This window comes from Podarcis filfolensis (genome assembly GCF_964270895.1).
Source record: "Podarcis filfolensis genome assembly, chromosome: 16".
NCBI lineage: Eukaryota > Metazoa > Chordata > Lepidosauria > Squamata > Lacertidae > Podarcis > Podarcis filfolensis.
In genome coordinates, this window is record NC_139620.1 from 23,579,488 (window position 1) to 23,595,886 (window position 16,399).

The 16,399-nt window shown below is 47.0% G+C and overlaps 1 protein-coding gene across 4 annotated transcripts in view; it reads right to left on the minus strand.

Annotated features, from left to right (window-relative positions):
• Positions 1-29: 29 nt before the first annotated feature.
• Positions 30-16,399, minus strand: part of LOC310751095 (uncharacterized protein) — a 27,343-nt gene continuing 10,973 nt past the window's right edge. For all 4 annotated transcript variants that reach the window (XM_083590077.1, XM_083590078.1, XM_083590079.1 and 1 more), the window contains 10 exons: positions 15,557-15,651; positions 15,313-15,447; positions 7,546-7,656; positions 6,528-6,698; positions 5,350-5,530; positions 4,630-4,732; positions 3,859-3,950; positions 3,035-3,129; positions 2,129-2,209; positions 30-583 (listed from right to left, as the gene is read on the minus strand). In XM_083590077.1, the coding sequence (XP_083446203.1) occupies positions 300-583; positions 2,129-2,209; positions 3,035-3,129; positions 3,859-3,950; positions 4,630-4,732; positions 5,350-5,530; positions 6,528-6,698; positions 7,546-7,656; positions 15,313-15,447; positions 15,557-15,651 (1,348 nt within the window). In that variant the 3' untranslated portion in view covers positions 30-299. The remainder of the gene's footprint in view (positions 584-2,128; positions 2,210-3,034; positions 3,130-3,858; positions 3,951-4,629; positions 4,733-5,349; positions 5,531-6,527; positions 6,699-7,545; positions 7,657-15,312; positions 15,448-15,556; positions 15,652-16,399) is intronic.

The window sequence follows — 16,399 nt, forward strand, 5'->3', positions numbered from 1 at the left end:
CTGTACAGCAGGGTGGTCCTCACTAGTTGCATAAGAAAGAACTCAGCTGTACTCCATTAACTTGCCTTACACAAAAATTAAAGTTTGGACCGATCCCTCTATCCACTTTTGCTTCTGGCCCCTATCGCCACTAGCATGTGGCCCCTGCAATGTTGCCAAGAAGCGAATGTGGCCCTCCGGCGGGGGAGGAGGAGTTCCTTCAACCAAGGGGAGAAAGTTTGACTATGGCAGTAAAGCTACACAGCGATAAATGGAAAGCTTTCAACACACATTTTATTTTTGCTTTAAGGATTAGAGAGTTAGGCCTTCTCTGGCGTGTCACTCTTGATCTTGCAGTAGTCAACGTTAGATTCCTTCTCCACCTCTTCGTCGACGGTCAGGTCCCCAAGGACCAGCTGGAGCTCTGTCTGGAATTGCTGCTCCTTGCGGTTCTTCAGGGGTTTGTGGCCTTTGCTGGTGCGGGAGTAGCGGAGGACGGCCAGGCCTAGCGCTATCGTAGCCCCGCTGAAGAGGGCCGCCAGCACACAGCTGCCCCCAAAGGAAATGCTCACTAGCAGGAACGTCTTCATGGTGTGGCATCGTCCTGGAAGGGAAGAGACATTTAGGGAGCCATTTTGCCTAAGTAAGATGCCCTCACTCAGGTGTAGGGGAACCTTCAGGCCCTTTGGCTATTGCTGAACTACAACTCCCATCAGCCCTAGCAAGTGTGGCCAATGGTCAGGGTGATGGGAGTTGTAGATCAGTAAACATCTGGAGGACCACAGGTTCCTCACACCTGACATAGATAGAGTATCCTCTCATTACGTTTATATCCCACCTTCCCTGCAGAGACCTCCAACTGGCATATGTGGCCCTCCCTGCTCATTTCCACACACCCCTCCCCAAATCCTGAGAGATAGATTAGGCCGAGACTCGATATTTGGGCGAACAATCACTCAGTGAGTTTTCCTGACCAAGATGGGATTTGAGCTCCAGTCCCCCAGATCCTCAATCTGCTCCACTAAGGTATAGCACCCCTGGATGGTTAAGTCCTGTCGAAGGCAACTATGGGGTTGCGGCACTCATCTCGCTTCAGGCCAAGGGAGCCGACGTTTGTCCACAGACAGCTTTCCGGGTCATGCGGCCAGCATGACTAAACCGCTTCTGGCCCAACAGAAACGCCATTTACCTTCCCGCTGGAGCGGTACCTATTTATTTACTTGTACTGCTAGGTTGGCAGAAGCTGGGACGGAACAACGGGAGCTCACCCCGTTGCGGGGATTCGAACTGCCGACCTTCTGATTGGCAAACCCAAGAGGCTCAGTGGTTTACACCACAGCGCCACCCGCATTCACTACGCCACTCTGATGGGCCTCGGATGTTGTAGGCTACAACTCCTCATAATAACCACCACCTCTTGGATCAGGCCACTGACCCATCTAGTCCAACAGCCTGTTCTCATGGTGGCCAACCAGATGCCTGCAGGAAACCTACCAGCGGGATTTGAGCGCAAAAGTCCTCTCCGCTCTGGCTTCCAGCAATTGGTTTTCAGAAACATTGCTGCCTCCAAAGTTTGAAGGCAGAGCACAGCTATTGTGGCTAGCAGCTATCTTCCCCGCAGATTTTGCCCACCACAATTTCAGGCCCCCAGATCAGATTGTCGGTGAAAACCTAGATTGTGGAATGCTCTCTTCCCCCCCCCCCTCCCTGGGAGGTTCTGCTGGCGCCTTCATTATACACCTTCAGGCGCCAGGCAAAAACATTCCTCTTCAACCAGGCCTTTGGCCAATTGACATCTGATGCCCTTTCAAATGTGCTGTGGAAGGGGGGATAATTGGTTTTTGCCTTTGTTTTTATTATGTATTTTGTTTTTTAATATTGTGATTTTATGTTGTGAACCACCCTGAGATCCACAGGTATATGGTGGTATACAAATTTAATAAAGATGCAATGCAATAAATAAAAACCCAGCAACCCACCCTCAAACTTAAGCAGCCCTTAGCATATGCAGATTTTTTTCTCCTTTAAGCAGCTAAACCAATGCTTTGGGGGTTGCCTGTTTTTAGCAACTCTCCTGGAAGCTCTTGAGCACGATTTCCAGCCCCAGAAGAGACTAAGGTATTCAGAAACGAGGAACACAAAAACCAACCTTCAAACCACGGTACATCTTCCTTGTGCACTCTCAAAGGGCCAACCACTTTCCTGTGGAGCTTTCCTTCACCCCAAAATGCTGTTTGGAAGATGGGATAAATAGTTTTAGAAGTAGGGAAGTTACGATTCCTGTAGGAACCCAACAATTGCTTATATACCAGCCTCCAGTGTCCTTCAAATGTTGGGGCTCCCCTCCCAGTTCCAGCAGCCATCATTACCCATGGTCAATCCTAACACATCAGGGTGGCATGCAGTTGTGGAAGGCTCATGTACACAGCAATGGTGCTACAGCAATGTAGCACAGGATTAAGTTCTATATTGCTACCTTATCCTAGATAGCTCAGTTGGCTAGAGCGTGGTGCTGATAACACCAAGGTTGCAAGTTCTATCCCTGTATGGGACAGCTGCATATTCCTGCACTGCAGGGGGTTGGACTAGATGATCCTCGGGGTCCCAACTCTACAATTCTATGCTCTATATGATCTATCCAAAAAGTGGGAAATGGTAGTAGCGGAAATGAGAACCCCATAAGAGCCTGCTGGATTAGGCCAATGGTCTAACCCAGTCCAGCATCCTGCTCTCGCAGCAGTCAACCATATATAACTTTGGGAAACACAAGGCAGAATTATGCTTCCCTTAATATATGCAATTATTATCATAATTTATTATTGGTCGAAGAACTTCACTGCCAAATTTGGAGAAGGGCAAATTTCAAAGGGCAGCTGCGTTTCAGTTCAAGATTTTTTTTCTGGAAGGCCCTCACATTAAAATGCGATTTGAACTAGACTCCTAGTTGCCACAGATCAGTGTGAATGGTAAAAATTCACCACCCACCTCTTAGCTGGCTACTTGCGTTTCAATTATTGTTTTGGTTTACTAGACACAAAGGCCAGCTTACAGATACCTTTCTCGCTTCCAGGAGTGGGGGGCTCCAAAGGGCAGTAGCTGTTGCAGCACTTGCAGACGTAATTCTTGGATGGTTCATCTATGTTCTTCCAGCTAGAAGGGAACAAAATCACTACAAGTAATACACAGCAACTGTTAAGGGAAGCTGTTTGGTTGCACAAAACTTACCAAGGCAGTGTACAGTGGTACCTCTGGTTAAGAACTTAATTCATTCCAGAGGTTCGTTCTTAACCTGAAACTGTTCTTAACCTGAAGCACCACTTTAGCTAATGGGGCCTCCTGCTGCTGCCGTGCCGCTGCTGCGCAATTTCTGTTCTCATCATGAAGCATTCTTAACCCGAGGTACCATTTCTGGGTTAGCAGAGTCTGTAACCCGAAGCATCTGTAACCTGAAGCGTCTGTAACCCAAGGTACCACTGTACAACCGTTTAAAACAATGCAACTTCATCAGAATTGTGCATCATGCAGTCAGTTAAGAAGATATAAGAAGTTCACCTTTGTATCCAGTTGTTAGTCCTGCTCAGAGTAAATACATTGAAATTAATGGCCATGACTAATTTAGGTCCATTAATTTCAGTGGGTCTTAAAAACCTAATTGGATTTACAACCGATTATCTCTTGTGTCAAATTCACCACGGCAAAGAAACCAAACAGCATGTCTTCAAAACATCTGGCCAGACAAGTGCTTAAGGATGTGATCAACAGATTTTAACTAATATCGAATGTATTCTTGCTTTTGTTTGCAAGGTATTTAAATAAATTTAGTTTGGGGGTGGGGGGAGGTCAAGCAAGGACTTGCAATAAGAGGGGCTTAGAGCTGACCTGGAGGAGATGCTGTCAAAGGAACAAGCTTTCTTGCCAAAGCTTGAGGAGGTCTCCCTGCTCCATGCTGACAGGAGGCAATGAATATAGATCTAGAAAAGGAGGGACGTTATTTTTTTGCAGCAGATTCAAAACTGTCACAAATATTTATTTGCTAATTACATCTACATCCCAGGAGCTCAAGGCGATATTCGTGGTTCTTCCCACCCCCTTGTTGTGTTCACAACAACCCTGTGAGGTAGGTTAGGCTGAGATTTAGCAAATGGCCCAAGGTCACCCAGTGGGCCCTAGTCTGACACAAACCACTACAACCACGCTGGCCAATGAAAGTGCAGTGGTACCTCAGGTTAAGTACTTAATTCGTTCCGGAGGTCCGTACTTAACCTGAAACTGTACTTAACCTGAAGCACCACTTTAGCTAATGAGGCCTCCTGCTGCTGCCGCGCCACCAGAGCACAATTTCTGTTCTCATCCTGAAGCAAAGTTCTTAACCTGAAGCAATATTTCTGGGTTAGCGGAGTCTGTAACCTGAAGAGTATGTAACCCGAGGTACCACTATGTTTGGGTGCTTTATTCAGCCTGCTTTGGTGCATCTCTGCAGAGGCACCGACTCACACTTGCTCTATGAACAATTTTTAAGAATTAAGGGCTTCCCCCAAGAATCCTGGAAATGGCAGTTGGAGGAAAATTACGCGAGAAAACCAGGAATTCTCTTAACAGAACGTCAGCGGCATCCCAGAACACAGAGAATTGCTCCAGAGAGATTCCTACCTCCTCCGAGTCGCCGGTTAGCAAGAAGGCAGGTATTGTGAACATCATTGCAGAGTCTTCCCTACGGAGCCACCTGACTTTAGGGCCGTCACCATACAGGCACCTGGCAAGTTAACCGTGAAAGTAGGAAGAGTGTGATTTTGAGTGCCGGAATCATTTTTTAGGTATTGCAGGGGGGTGGGCATCTTTTTTCAGTTTTGACCCAATTTTCCACACTGAGCACAATCCAGTTTTGACGTTGCTGGATCCGATATCTGCCAAATGCGCTGTCAAAATATTGTTTTTTTGTTTAATGCTGAACTCATTTTAACACACTGCCTCATTTCTGCTTTAGTGGGGGTGGGTGGAAGGGCAACTACACTGAAACACCTTTGTTGTTGGTATTATTATTATTATTATTTATTATTATTATTATTATTATTATTATTATTAATGCATTACTGTCTTTTAATATTTTGTTGGAAGCCACCCAGAGTTGCTGTTGTTGTCATTCTCTGCCCATCTGACTGGGTTGCTCCAGCCACTCTGAGCGGCTTCTGACATATATAAAACCATAATAAAACATTAAAAGACTTTCCTATACAGGGCTGCCTTCAGATGTCTTCTAAAGGTTGTATAGCCACTTATCTCCTTGACATCCGACGGGAGGGCGTTCCACAGGGTGGGTGCCACTACCGAGAAGGCCCTCTCCATCTGTTAACAGAACAGCACACCACTCACCCGTGTTTATCTGCGAATATGTAGACCCTCCTGAAATGGCCGTGGTGTCGGGCATCTGTGCCGTAGCACTCATCAACGAAGAGCTTGGGGGACAGGCCTGGACTCGCCTGGACTCTGGCCTCAAAGTGGATCAAAGCACCTTCAACGTACTCCCCAGGTTCAGCCGCAACACTGAGGTTTTCTGGGAAAGAAGTCAGAAATTGTGTGCGGTGCGGACTAGCCCATGCAGATGTTACATCCTGCCACACAGATAGCATCTTACACCTGCCTTCCTCAAACTGCTGCTCTCTAGACCAGTGTTTCCCAAACTTGGGTCTCTAGCTGGTTTTGGACTACAACTCCCATCATCCCTAGCTAGCAAGACCAGTGGTCAGGGGTTATAGGAATTGTAGTCTGGAACCCAACTTTGCATAGGTAGGCAGCTGAGCCCATTCCCACTTTACTCTGGTGGAGATAGGGTCACTTCAGCAACGTCAGTGGCGAGGGTGTGCTGGCGCTCCCCTGCCCGGCACATGTGCATCCTCCTCCCCGCATACATGTGCACGCAACCCCCGAGCACCAGCAATCAACGCTATGCCACTGGCAGAGCCTATCAATGGCTACTAGCCACAATGGTATCAGCCACGTGTGGATCCAGAATTGGCCTCCACAGTTACTTACAGACTCATTGTTAAAACCGTGTTTACGGAAGACAATCTTACTCGGCTACGAGTGATCGCCAAAGAGAAGAAGAAGCAGCCCTTCAGAGGCTGGCACTAGTCCTGGTCACTAGGCATTCCAGCCGAGACTGATAGGAACTGTATCCCAGTAACCTCTGGAAGGCACCAGTTTGGGGAAAGACTGGCTTAGACCAATGTTTTCCGCCTTCCAAGTGCCCTGCTTGCAGTTGAGCATTAAGATGCTGGTACCAAGAAGGATAATCTTTTACTATGGCACACTGAACCCCAAAATCAGGGTGCTAAGGGAAGCAACCATTGACTCTTGTGGGTGGGAGAGTCATCTTACCCATATCTGTCAACTTTCAGATTTGAAAATAAGGGATCAGCAGCCTCACCTGTCCCGGGGACAGTCTACGGGATATCTAACAATCCGGGATAGCAGCAGGAAGCAGTGGGAATCAGCGATGGAATAAGGGAATTTCCCGCAAAAAAAGGGAAGGTTGACAGCTATGATCTTACCGTTCAAGACTCTCAGAGAGATATTAATCTTTGCATCACTGGCCTGAGCAGCTTGCAGAAGCTGGACGCGAGGCTCTGCGCTGGTTGCCGTGGAGCGAGGAAGCGTTGGCAAAGTGGTTGCCGTGGGCTCTGTGGTATCGGCATTGCTGCTCCACACTAGACCCTTTGCAGCTGGAGATAGAGAGGGAGAGAGAGAGACATTAGCTGGGCTAACTCCCCATGGGCGTCTCCCATCACAAATTTTAGCCTGAAACTAAAGCCAATATGCCTTTGTTGCCAGGATTCCTGCACTGATCCTGATGCTCCCTCAAATATTTGCGACTAGGAGTGGATGGAACTGTCCATTTAGGTTTCTCTCGAGTTCTTAGTTTTTCCAATTGCAAGTTCCATTCTCAACATTTCTACAGTTTGCATTAAAAAAACCCAAAGGGTTATCATGAGAATCTACCAGTATTTTAGTGAGAGTTTCTCCTAACCTGCCCATTTTTGTATGCAATTTTGTTTAATAATTTTAAGCAAGGTCCCCTAATGCGATGCATTTTTAAAACATTAGTCTCACTTATATATGCACATTTCCATGCTTCCTTTACCCTAGCCTATGCAATTTTACTTGCATTACTTGGCTAGCAAACTGCATCGAAAAATTCACTAAAGTCTGAATTTCAAAAGATGGCTGTGCTTTGGAAAGTTCAAATCAGATAAATTTGCCTTTAAATGTGAGCTGAATTTAATTTCTTCTCCACCTCTAGTAGAGATATCCAGTTTCCATATTCGGAAAACCCTCTTCTTCCCAGAGTGGTTTGGCAAGCAATCCCTCTTCACAGGGAACTCTGGGAATTGTAGTTCTGGTAGGGGAATAGGAGTCTCTTCTAATAATTTCCAGCATGCTTAAACTACAGTTCCCATGATTATCTGGGGGTTTAAAGTGGCAGGATCGTGCAAATGTTGGAGCCTATGTTTGGTCCCTTAATTTCAGTGCCCCACATCCCCTTTCTGTACATTAAACAAGTCACCTCACCATGAAACACCCTATTAAAGAATCCCAGCTCTGCAGTTGTCACTTGAGGAGTGTTAGAACCCGCTGTGGCTGGAGAAGCCAAGCCTTCTCCTTGGGCCAAAACTGGGATGGCTGGGGAATAAAGGAACAGAATACCTGATCAGGAATTTTAAGAACTTGACCCTCAACCCATTGCACACTGCAAACACATTCGGGTCAAATCTATTTTGCAGAGAAGTTTGTCAAAATACAGTACAGTGGTACCTCGGGTTAAGAACTTAGTTCGTTCTAGAGGTCTGTTTTTAACCTGAAACTGTTCTTAACCTGAAGCATCGCTTTAGCTAATGGGGCCTCCTGCTGCCGCCGCGCTGCCGCTGCACAATTTCTGTTCTCATCCTGAAGCAAAGTTCTTAACCCGAGGTAATATTTCTGGGTTAGCGGAGTCTGTAACCTGAAGCGTATGTAACCTGAAGCGTATGTAACCCAAGGTACCACTGTATTTCATAAGAAATGGCAGGATGAGAACCTCAGGATTGGTACAAGATAACTTGATCTGGAAATGCATAGCCAAAGAACTGGACTGTAGCAAGCTATGTGCAGCAAATAACTTAATGCCATCTCTATTAATCTAGCCTTGCTCAGAACGTATTTGGGCAGTAACAAAGCCTTACTTTCATTCACAGCTGAGAACATAAAGAGTCCACCTGCTGGATGAGGCCAATGGCCCATTAAAGCACAGCATCCTGCTCTCACAGTGGTCAAACCAGAGACACAAAGGGAAGCCCCCAACAGCAGGATCCAAGCACAAGAGCACTCTCCCCACCTGTGGCTTCTAGCAGCTGATGTTCAGACGCATTACTGAGCATAAGGAAGATCCCCAGCATGCCCTCTGGAACATACCCTCCAACTTTCTCCTATGAAAATAGGGACATTCCATTTCATAATGATAATTTTACTATTTAAACCCCACACATCTGACTGGATTGCCCCAGCCATTCTAGGCAGCTTCCAACATATATAAAAACACCATAAAACAGAAAACATTAAAAAAGTGGGACATTCCAGGATCAAATCAGAAACCAGGATGGCTTCTCTAAATCAGGGACCTACCTGGAAAATAGGGATACTTGGAGGGTCTGCCAGAAACTTACCCAACACTTCAATAAACACAGCCACCCACCAGAAGCCAGTCATCATTGTCCTGAAGAAAGAGAAAGAAGGAAAGAAAGGGGGGGATACACAAATTCTTTCTTAAATAGGCTGAGAGAGAAAATTAAACACACCTGGGCCTTCCTTAATTGTTCCAAGTCTCCTGTTGGCCAGGAACCCTGAAGTCATGAGCTACAATCCATAACAGGTGCCCTGTGGAGCTGCAGACCTCAGAGGGATTTACTTCTGAGTAAACTGGTTTGGGTATACTCACATAACATGCCTAAATTTTCAGAGGGTTCCTGATTCCAAAGCATGGGCGGTGTGTATCCAATACAATACTTACAGCCTGCGCTGGTGTAGTGGTTAAAGTGTCAGACTAGGACCTGCGAGACCAGGGTTCGAATCCCCACTTAGCTATGAGGCTCCCTGAGAGGCCTAGCTCCGGTCGCTGCCTCTCAGCCTAGCCCAGGCATAGGCAAACTCCGGCCCTCCAGATGTTTGGGACTACAATTCCCATCATCCCTGGCCACTGGTCCTGTTAGCTAGGGGTGATGGGAATTGTAGCCCCAAACATCTGGAAGATTGGAGTTTGCCTATGCCTGGCCTAGCCTACCTCAGAGGGTTGTTGTGGGGGGATTAAATGGGGAGGGGCAGAACCATGTACACCACCTGGAAATTCTTGGAGAAAAGCGTTGAATATAAATGCAATCAATCAATCAATCAATCAGTAAACTAAGTTCTACCTAGTGGGATGAACGGATCCAAGTTCGCCATGTTCACTAAGGTCAATGAGTCTGAGAGTATGACTAATGTTTAGGGAAGCTTTTAATGTTTAATAGGTTATTGTATTTTAATATTCTGTTGGAAGCCACCCAGAGTGGCTGGAGAAACCCAGCCAGATGGGCGGGGTATAAATAATAAATTAGTAGTAGTAGTAGTAGTAGTAGTAGTAGTAGTAGTACAGTGGTACCTTGGTTTACATACGCTTCAGGTTACATACGCTTCAGGTTACAGACTCCGCTAACCCAGAAATAGTACCTCAGGTTAAAAACATTGCTGCAGGATGAGAACAGAAATCGTGCTCCGGCGGCAGCAGGAGGCTCCATTAGCTAAATTGGTGCTTCAGGTTAAGAACAGTTTCAAGTTAAGAACGGACCTCCGGAACGAATTAAATACTTAACCTGAGGTACGATTGTAGTAGTAGTACAGCCCAACATTCTTCATCGAGACAGTGCTGTGCATCATTTCTTGAGTCGTCCCATTGAGAACTCACTTGGGACTGACAGAAGGCATCCCTAAGTAACTTAGCTTGCTTCCACTGCCGCCCCAGCTGACCCAGTCACAGGGCACTTCCAGGTAACCCATTCATTCATCCTGACGCGTTTGCAGGGAGGCAAGATGACATTGGGTCAAAAGGAAGTGTTTCCTCCACACTTTTTCTTGGCACTTCCTTCATCACTAGGGATGGAGGAGAGATTTAATAGGCATTTCCAAGGCAAATCTACCCCATTTGAACTCTCTGAAACCATGCAACAATCCCTTGTCAACCACAGCAGCAGAACCAGAATCTGTTATTATATGATTGAATCCCACCCGGAAATAAAGTCTGGAAGTGGCCACAGGCTGCACTTTCCTGGAATGCATCCCTTCCTAGTAAATGGCTGTCCCCATTTTTTTCTGGGTGTTGGTGTCAGGAGTTGTTAGGCCTCGTTTTCCAGGGTCTCCTAGGAAAACCACCCTAAGTTGTGGAACCCCCACAGAAGCAGGTGTTGCACCATGCCTGTATAGCTTCCTTGTACGCTGAAGGTAAAAGGGACGCAGGTGGCGCTGTAGGTTAAACCACAGAGCCTAGGACTTGCCGATCAGAAGGTCGGCGGTTCGAATCCTACAACGGGGTGAGCTCCTGTCGCTCGGTCCCTGCTCCTGCCAACCTAGCAGTTCGAAAGCACGTCAAAGTGCAAGAAGATAAATAGGTACCGCTCCGGCGGGAAGGTAAACGGTGTTTCCGTGCGCTGCTCTGGTTCGCCAGAAGCAGCTTAGTCATGCTGGCCACATGACCCGGAAGCTGTACGCCGGCTCCCTCAGCCAATAAAGCGAGATGAGCGCCACAACTCCAGAGTCGGCCACGACTGGACCTAATGGTCAGGGGTCCCTTTACCTTAATAACCCACTCTGGGACCTTATGGCGAAGCAAGGGTAAAAAAAATCTAATATATTATCGTGGTTTTGGGAAGGGGATCAGTCTGGATGAAGCTCCAAACCCCAATTTTTGGTGTCCAGTACCCAGTGAAGGCTAGAATCTAGCAGAGGAAATTCCTGAACTAGTCAGACACATTTTTTTAAAAAAATTGTTTTTATTTGATTTTACAAATGTAAATTTGTAACAATACTGAATATTTATCTGTATATTGTATTGATCTTTATTACGGCCATTGGCCCATCACACGACAGTTTCCCATACCAACATAATGTACTTAAACCTCCAAATTTAATCTGTATATATTTCTCTGAATCTCAAGACTTCCCCCCCATCCCCTCCATGGGTCCTATTGTCAACATTTTCAACTGCAAATTACAGTCATACCTCGGGTTGAATGTGCTTCGGGTTGAGCGCGTTCGAGTTGCACTCCGCGGCAACCCGGAAGTAACAGAGCATTACTTCTGGGTTTCGCCGTTTGCGCATGCGCAGACGCTCAAAATGACGTCATGCACACGCACAGAAGCGGCGAAAAGCGACGTGTGCATGTGCAGACATGCCGTCGCTAGTTACGTTTGCTTCTAGATGCGAACGGGGCACCGGAACGGATCCTATTCGTATCTAGAGCTACCACTGTATTTCATAATCTCTATTTCATATCTGTCCATAGTGTTTGTTACATTACAAGTGAAATTAAAATCTTGCCAATGTTTTCGTCTGCTTGCAGTGGTCTCCTAAATTATAATCCCCCCCCCATTCTTTCTTGAAGTTTTTGTCTTCTTGGTTCCTGAGCTTTCGGGTCAGTTTTGCCATTTCGGCATAGTTTAACAGCTTAGTTTGCCATTCCTCTCTGGTAGGGACTCTTCCTTCCATCTCTGGGCTAGTAGCATCCGTGCTGCTGTTGTCACATACAAAAAAAGTATTTTCTGCTCCTTTGGGATGTTGGTACCTTAGTCAGACACATTTATTTGTAAGGCAATGACTTTATTGGTTGGCACCTGTCTGTCTCTGGAGACAATGGAAGAGTGTTCCCGTTAAGTACCTCCGTCAACATCCCAAAATAAGGAGCCAGGTTACAGAAGCTAAAACCAAGTGATGGGGCCCTCCAGGCAAATGGATGGGCCTTCACACCCCTAAGAGGACAAAAGCCAGAGGATTGTATAGGAGATGAGCTGGAAGCAGGCTGGGAGTTGGAGGCCCAGAGACATGCTTGCTCTGTGCTGGATACAAAGCTGAGACTAATGGAGAAGCAAGTTATTTCGGGTTGTTGATGCTGCAAGACCCTCCGTCTTATGCTCAGGTTGCATATACAGTGGTACCTCGGGTTACATACACTTCAGGTTACAGACACTTCAGGTTACAGACTCCGCTAACCCAGAAATAGTGCTTCAGGTTAAGAACTTTGCTTCAGGATGAGAACAGAAATTGTGCTCTGGCGGCGTGGCAGCAGCAGGAGGCCCCATTAGCTAAAGTGGTGCTTCAGGTTAAGAACAGTTTCAGGTTAAGTATGGACCTCCGGAATGAATTAAGTACTTAACCTGAGGTACCACTGTATGTGTAAACAAAACCGTACAGTCATACCTCGGGTTGAAGTTGCTTCAGGTTGAGCGTTTTCGGGTTGCACTCTGTGGCAACCCGGAAGTTAACGGAACGCGTTACGTCCAGGTTTCGCCGCTCGCGCATACGGTCAAAATGATGTCACGCGCATGCTCAGAAGCGGCAAATCGCGACCCACACACGTGCAGACGCGGGTTGCATTCGCTTCAGGATGCGAACGGGGCTCTGGAACAGATCCCATTCATTTCCAGAGACAATATAGCCTCCGCTGACCTTCATTCAAAGCAAACCAAAACCTGGGAACCCCTAGATCAGGGGTCGGCAAGGTTTACCTCGCCTGAACCGGTTCACTCCAGCAGAGATCCCTCCATGGGCCAGATTTTGCCTGCGCCCGTGATTTCCGGTGTCTGCGTCAGCGCAGACGCGATTTCCAATGCCACAGAAGCATGCTGGGACTAGCCAAGTGGACGGCTTGGTTCAGAGGCGGCTTGTGGGCCAGTTAAATGACCCCTGTGGGCCGCTTGTGGCCCATGGGCCTTAGGTTGCTGACCCCTGCCCTAGATTCTCCGACTGCTCAGAGATTGGGATAATGATAATGAAGAAATAAATACCTTGCCTCTAATGTACATGTGCAAATGTTTACTGCCACATGCACGAGTCTCAGGCTTATGCATAGGAGCCAACACCTAGGGGGTCCTCACCCCCCCCGATAAAATATTTGAGAGGGCTGCCCTCCACAAAGTCAATGGGCATTGCCATTCCAACGGTGTGTAAGATATATTAGCAACATTAAGTAACACCTACCTGCATTGTATATTTAATCAAATGCAAGCATTCGTTATTTAAACTTTAAAAGAGAATGTCTTTTGTAGTTTTTATAGGAGGGGAAAGGAAACGAAAGGGTCCAACGACCAGGTCTCTTCCCAGTAAAATCTAATTCTCACATTTCTGCCCCCTAGTTTTCACAGTCCCCACCCAACCCAATATTAACCTTTCACTCGCCATGGCTTCTGATTTTTCAGTCATACTGAACTCTGTTTAGCTGCTCAGGTGCTGATGAGAGCCTTGGAAAACTCAAGAATTGAAATCGAGGAAGAACATGAGGCCCAAAATATGGCAACCCTAGTGTTGACCCAAAAGAGAAAGAACAACTGCTTCCCACTCTTAAATCATCTCTAGATCTTCTGGATTAGAGAAGGGCTCTAAAACCAGCATGGGTTCATTGCCTCCATATTGACAAGTTTTTCTTTTTCTTTAAAGCGCTGGGTACATTAAGACACCACCGTCCTGTGTAACTAAGCAAGGTTCATTTTTTAATCAAGCATATTCTACACTGGCATTAATGCTGCCACAGTTGTGCTCAGCATTCAACAGCGCCCGAGTCATCAGGTCCCCGACCTCCCTGCGGTGTAGGCAGAGTCTCTTCTGATAACCGTTGTAGAAGCAGAAGCCCAGAGACAGGACAGCCAGCACAGCCAGCTCCAGGAGAAGGGCACCCACAGCAGGCGGCATTACATTTTGTTTTCCACCTGCCGAAAGAGAGACAGAAAGAACTTAGGAGTCTGCTTAATATAGAGTCAGAGCATTGGTTCATCTAGCTCAGCACTTCCACCGATCGGCAGCAATGCTCCAGGGTTTCAGAGAGGGTGTTTTTTATTTCCATAATATTACCTAGAGATGCCAGGATTGGACCATTTGCAAGAAAGGCAGGTGCTCTGTCACTGAGTTACAGCCCTTACCTTCACCACCCCTCCTAGCATTTCTGGCATGCTTTCAGCTGTTCAAAAACACCCAATTTATCTAGTGGTAAATGGCTGCCAGTTCACTTCTGGGCCCAATTCAATTAACCTTCAGATAAACTGGTCCCAAGCCACTGAGGGCTCTACGCACTGTTGTAAGAATTTTAAGGTCTCAAATATAGGATAGATATTCAGAAATGCACACATATCTAAATATATGAACCATGTGTCTGAAATAGTACGGGAGAGCAATCCTGAAGCCATTTTGACTCTCCCAATGACCTCAGATATTCTGCTGCAGTAAGAGAGGCCAGTAGGGAAAGCCTTCCCATTGTCTTTTCTCATACAAATCCTGTCTTAAAAGCATATTTGTGTATGAATAGAGTGAGCCTTTTCCAGAGAAGACTCCCTGGAAAAGACCCTGATGCTGGGAAAGATTGAGGGCACAAGGAGAAGGGGACGACAGAGGACGAGATGGTTGGACAGTGTTCTCGAAGCTACCAGCATGAGTTTGACCAAACTGGGGGAGGCAGTGGAAGACAGGAGTGCCTGGCGTGCTCTGGTCCAGGGGGTCACGAAGAGTCGGACACGACTAAACAACAACAGAGTGAGCCTGCGACCTGGATTCAGGAACTAAAGTATTAACCATCACAAAAGAATGGCCAGGCTGCCCAGGTAATGCAATCAGTGACCATTATCAGGTATTCTGGCTGGCAGGATTTCTGCTGTAGACCGCCTCCTTCTGTGATGTATGTATGATGTTTTAGGGGGGTGGTCTTAGGCTACAGGGTGGGCAGTTTCAAAAGTCTATATAAGGGCTTACGCACCATTGTTCAAGGTTCCTCCTCTCTCCTGCATGTGGTGAGTGGGGACTCTGTTGCAACAGTTCCTTGAATAAAGATCAGGCTTACTAGCCGCTTTGCTTCTCAATATTCTCTGGTAGGCTTCTTAGTTTCTCCTACCAATAGGGAACCCACTTAAGGACTCTATATGGGCTCTGGAATACCCCATAAAGGAAAGGGAGCAGTTTTTCTTATAACACAAACAGAGAGAGAGAAAGAGGGGAGAGGAGAGAGGGAGAGAGAGAGAGATAAGACCACCTTGGTTTTGGCCCAGTGCATATCGTTGGATGACTTACCTTACCTTTGCGACTCCTCCTGACAGCAAGAGAGCCGTTTGCATCCAGCTCTCCGTGGTCTCCATTTTGAGCCAGTTTCTGAATTGTGAAACGAGTCACCACCATGTCCGATTGCCGTGGCCGGGCTTCCACAGACAGACCTGAAGAGAAGCGGTGGATGCAGATTCTGGTACAACCAGTTCAATCGCTGCCCTGTCCATTTCCAGGGATGCATTAAACAAACAAACAATTAAAAAGGTGCAGAGATACCTTCCAGATCTCTCTGGTGGCGAGACCCAGTCGCTCCACACGTCGAGTCACAGCAGCTGCACATAGAACTGGATGGATCATCTAGGAGCTCCCATCTGTGGAGAGAAAAAAAGCCGTCAACTTTTGAATTCAAGGGCTCATTGACACTTGCTTTTGCGCTGCATTTATAGGCACAGCTGAGGGCTTTCCAGGTCTGTGACTAAGCAGGTTCTTTTTATTCCACCACTTTCATCCGGGAAAACCTGCATTTTACTGCTGAATTGACACCGTTGGGTTTTCTGCTGCTTGCCATTTGCTCCAATTCAGCAGGGGGGAAAATGTGGGTTTTCCCAGAGAAAGCAATGGGTCGAAAAATGAAGAAGAAAAAGAAAAGGACCTGGAAAGTCCAGAAAACATGGAGCAAAGGAAAATGTGGATGAGGCCTGCAAAAGTCACAGACCTCACAGTACCCACACACATGCTGGATTTATTCTTTCACCAGGCACTAGGATGAAATGAAACTGATTTAGTCTTGCTTCCAGGCTCCAGCTGCAAGCCTCATGTCTCTGGGAACTTCCTTCTGATGCAGCGTCTGCTTACGTCAGGAGTTGGGGAACCCCAGGCTTCTGCCTGCCCCAGAGGCCATTCCCCGCACTGGCCCTGATCCACACCCTCTTAAAGGGGCTGGGCCCAACCGGAATGTGTCCCCGGAACTGTGATCCTGCCTCTTGCTTGCCTGGCCTGGAGAGGGGTATCTGTGTGCAGAAACCTCTTTTGAATGGCTTGGAATGACAGCATCCATTCCAAAAAGCAGTTGCTCCACCCACTTTTGCCTCTGGCCCCACCCACCACTTGCCTCTCCCC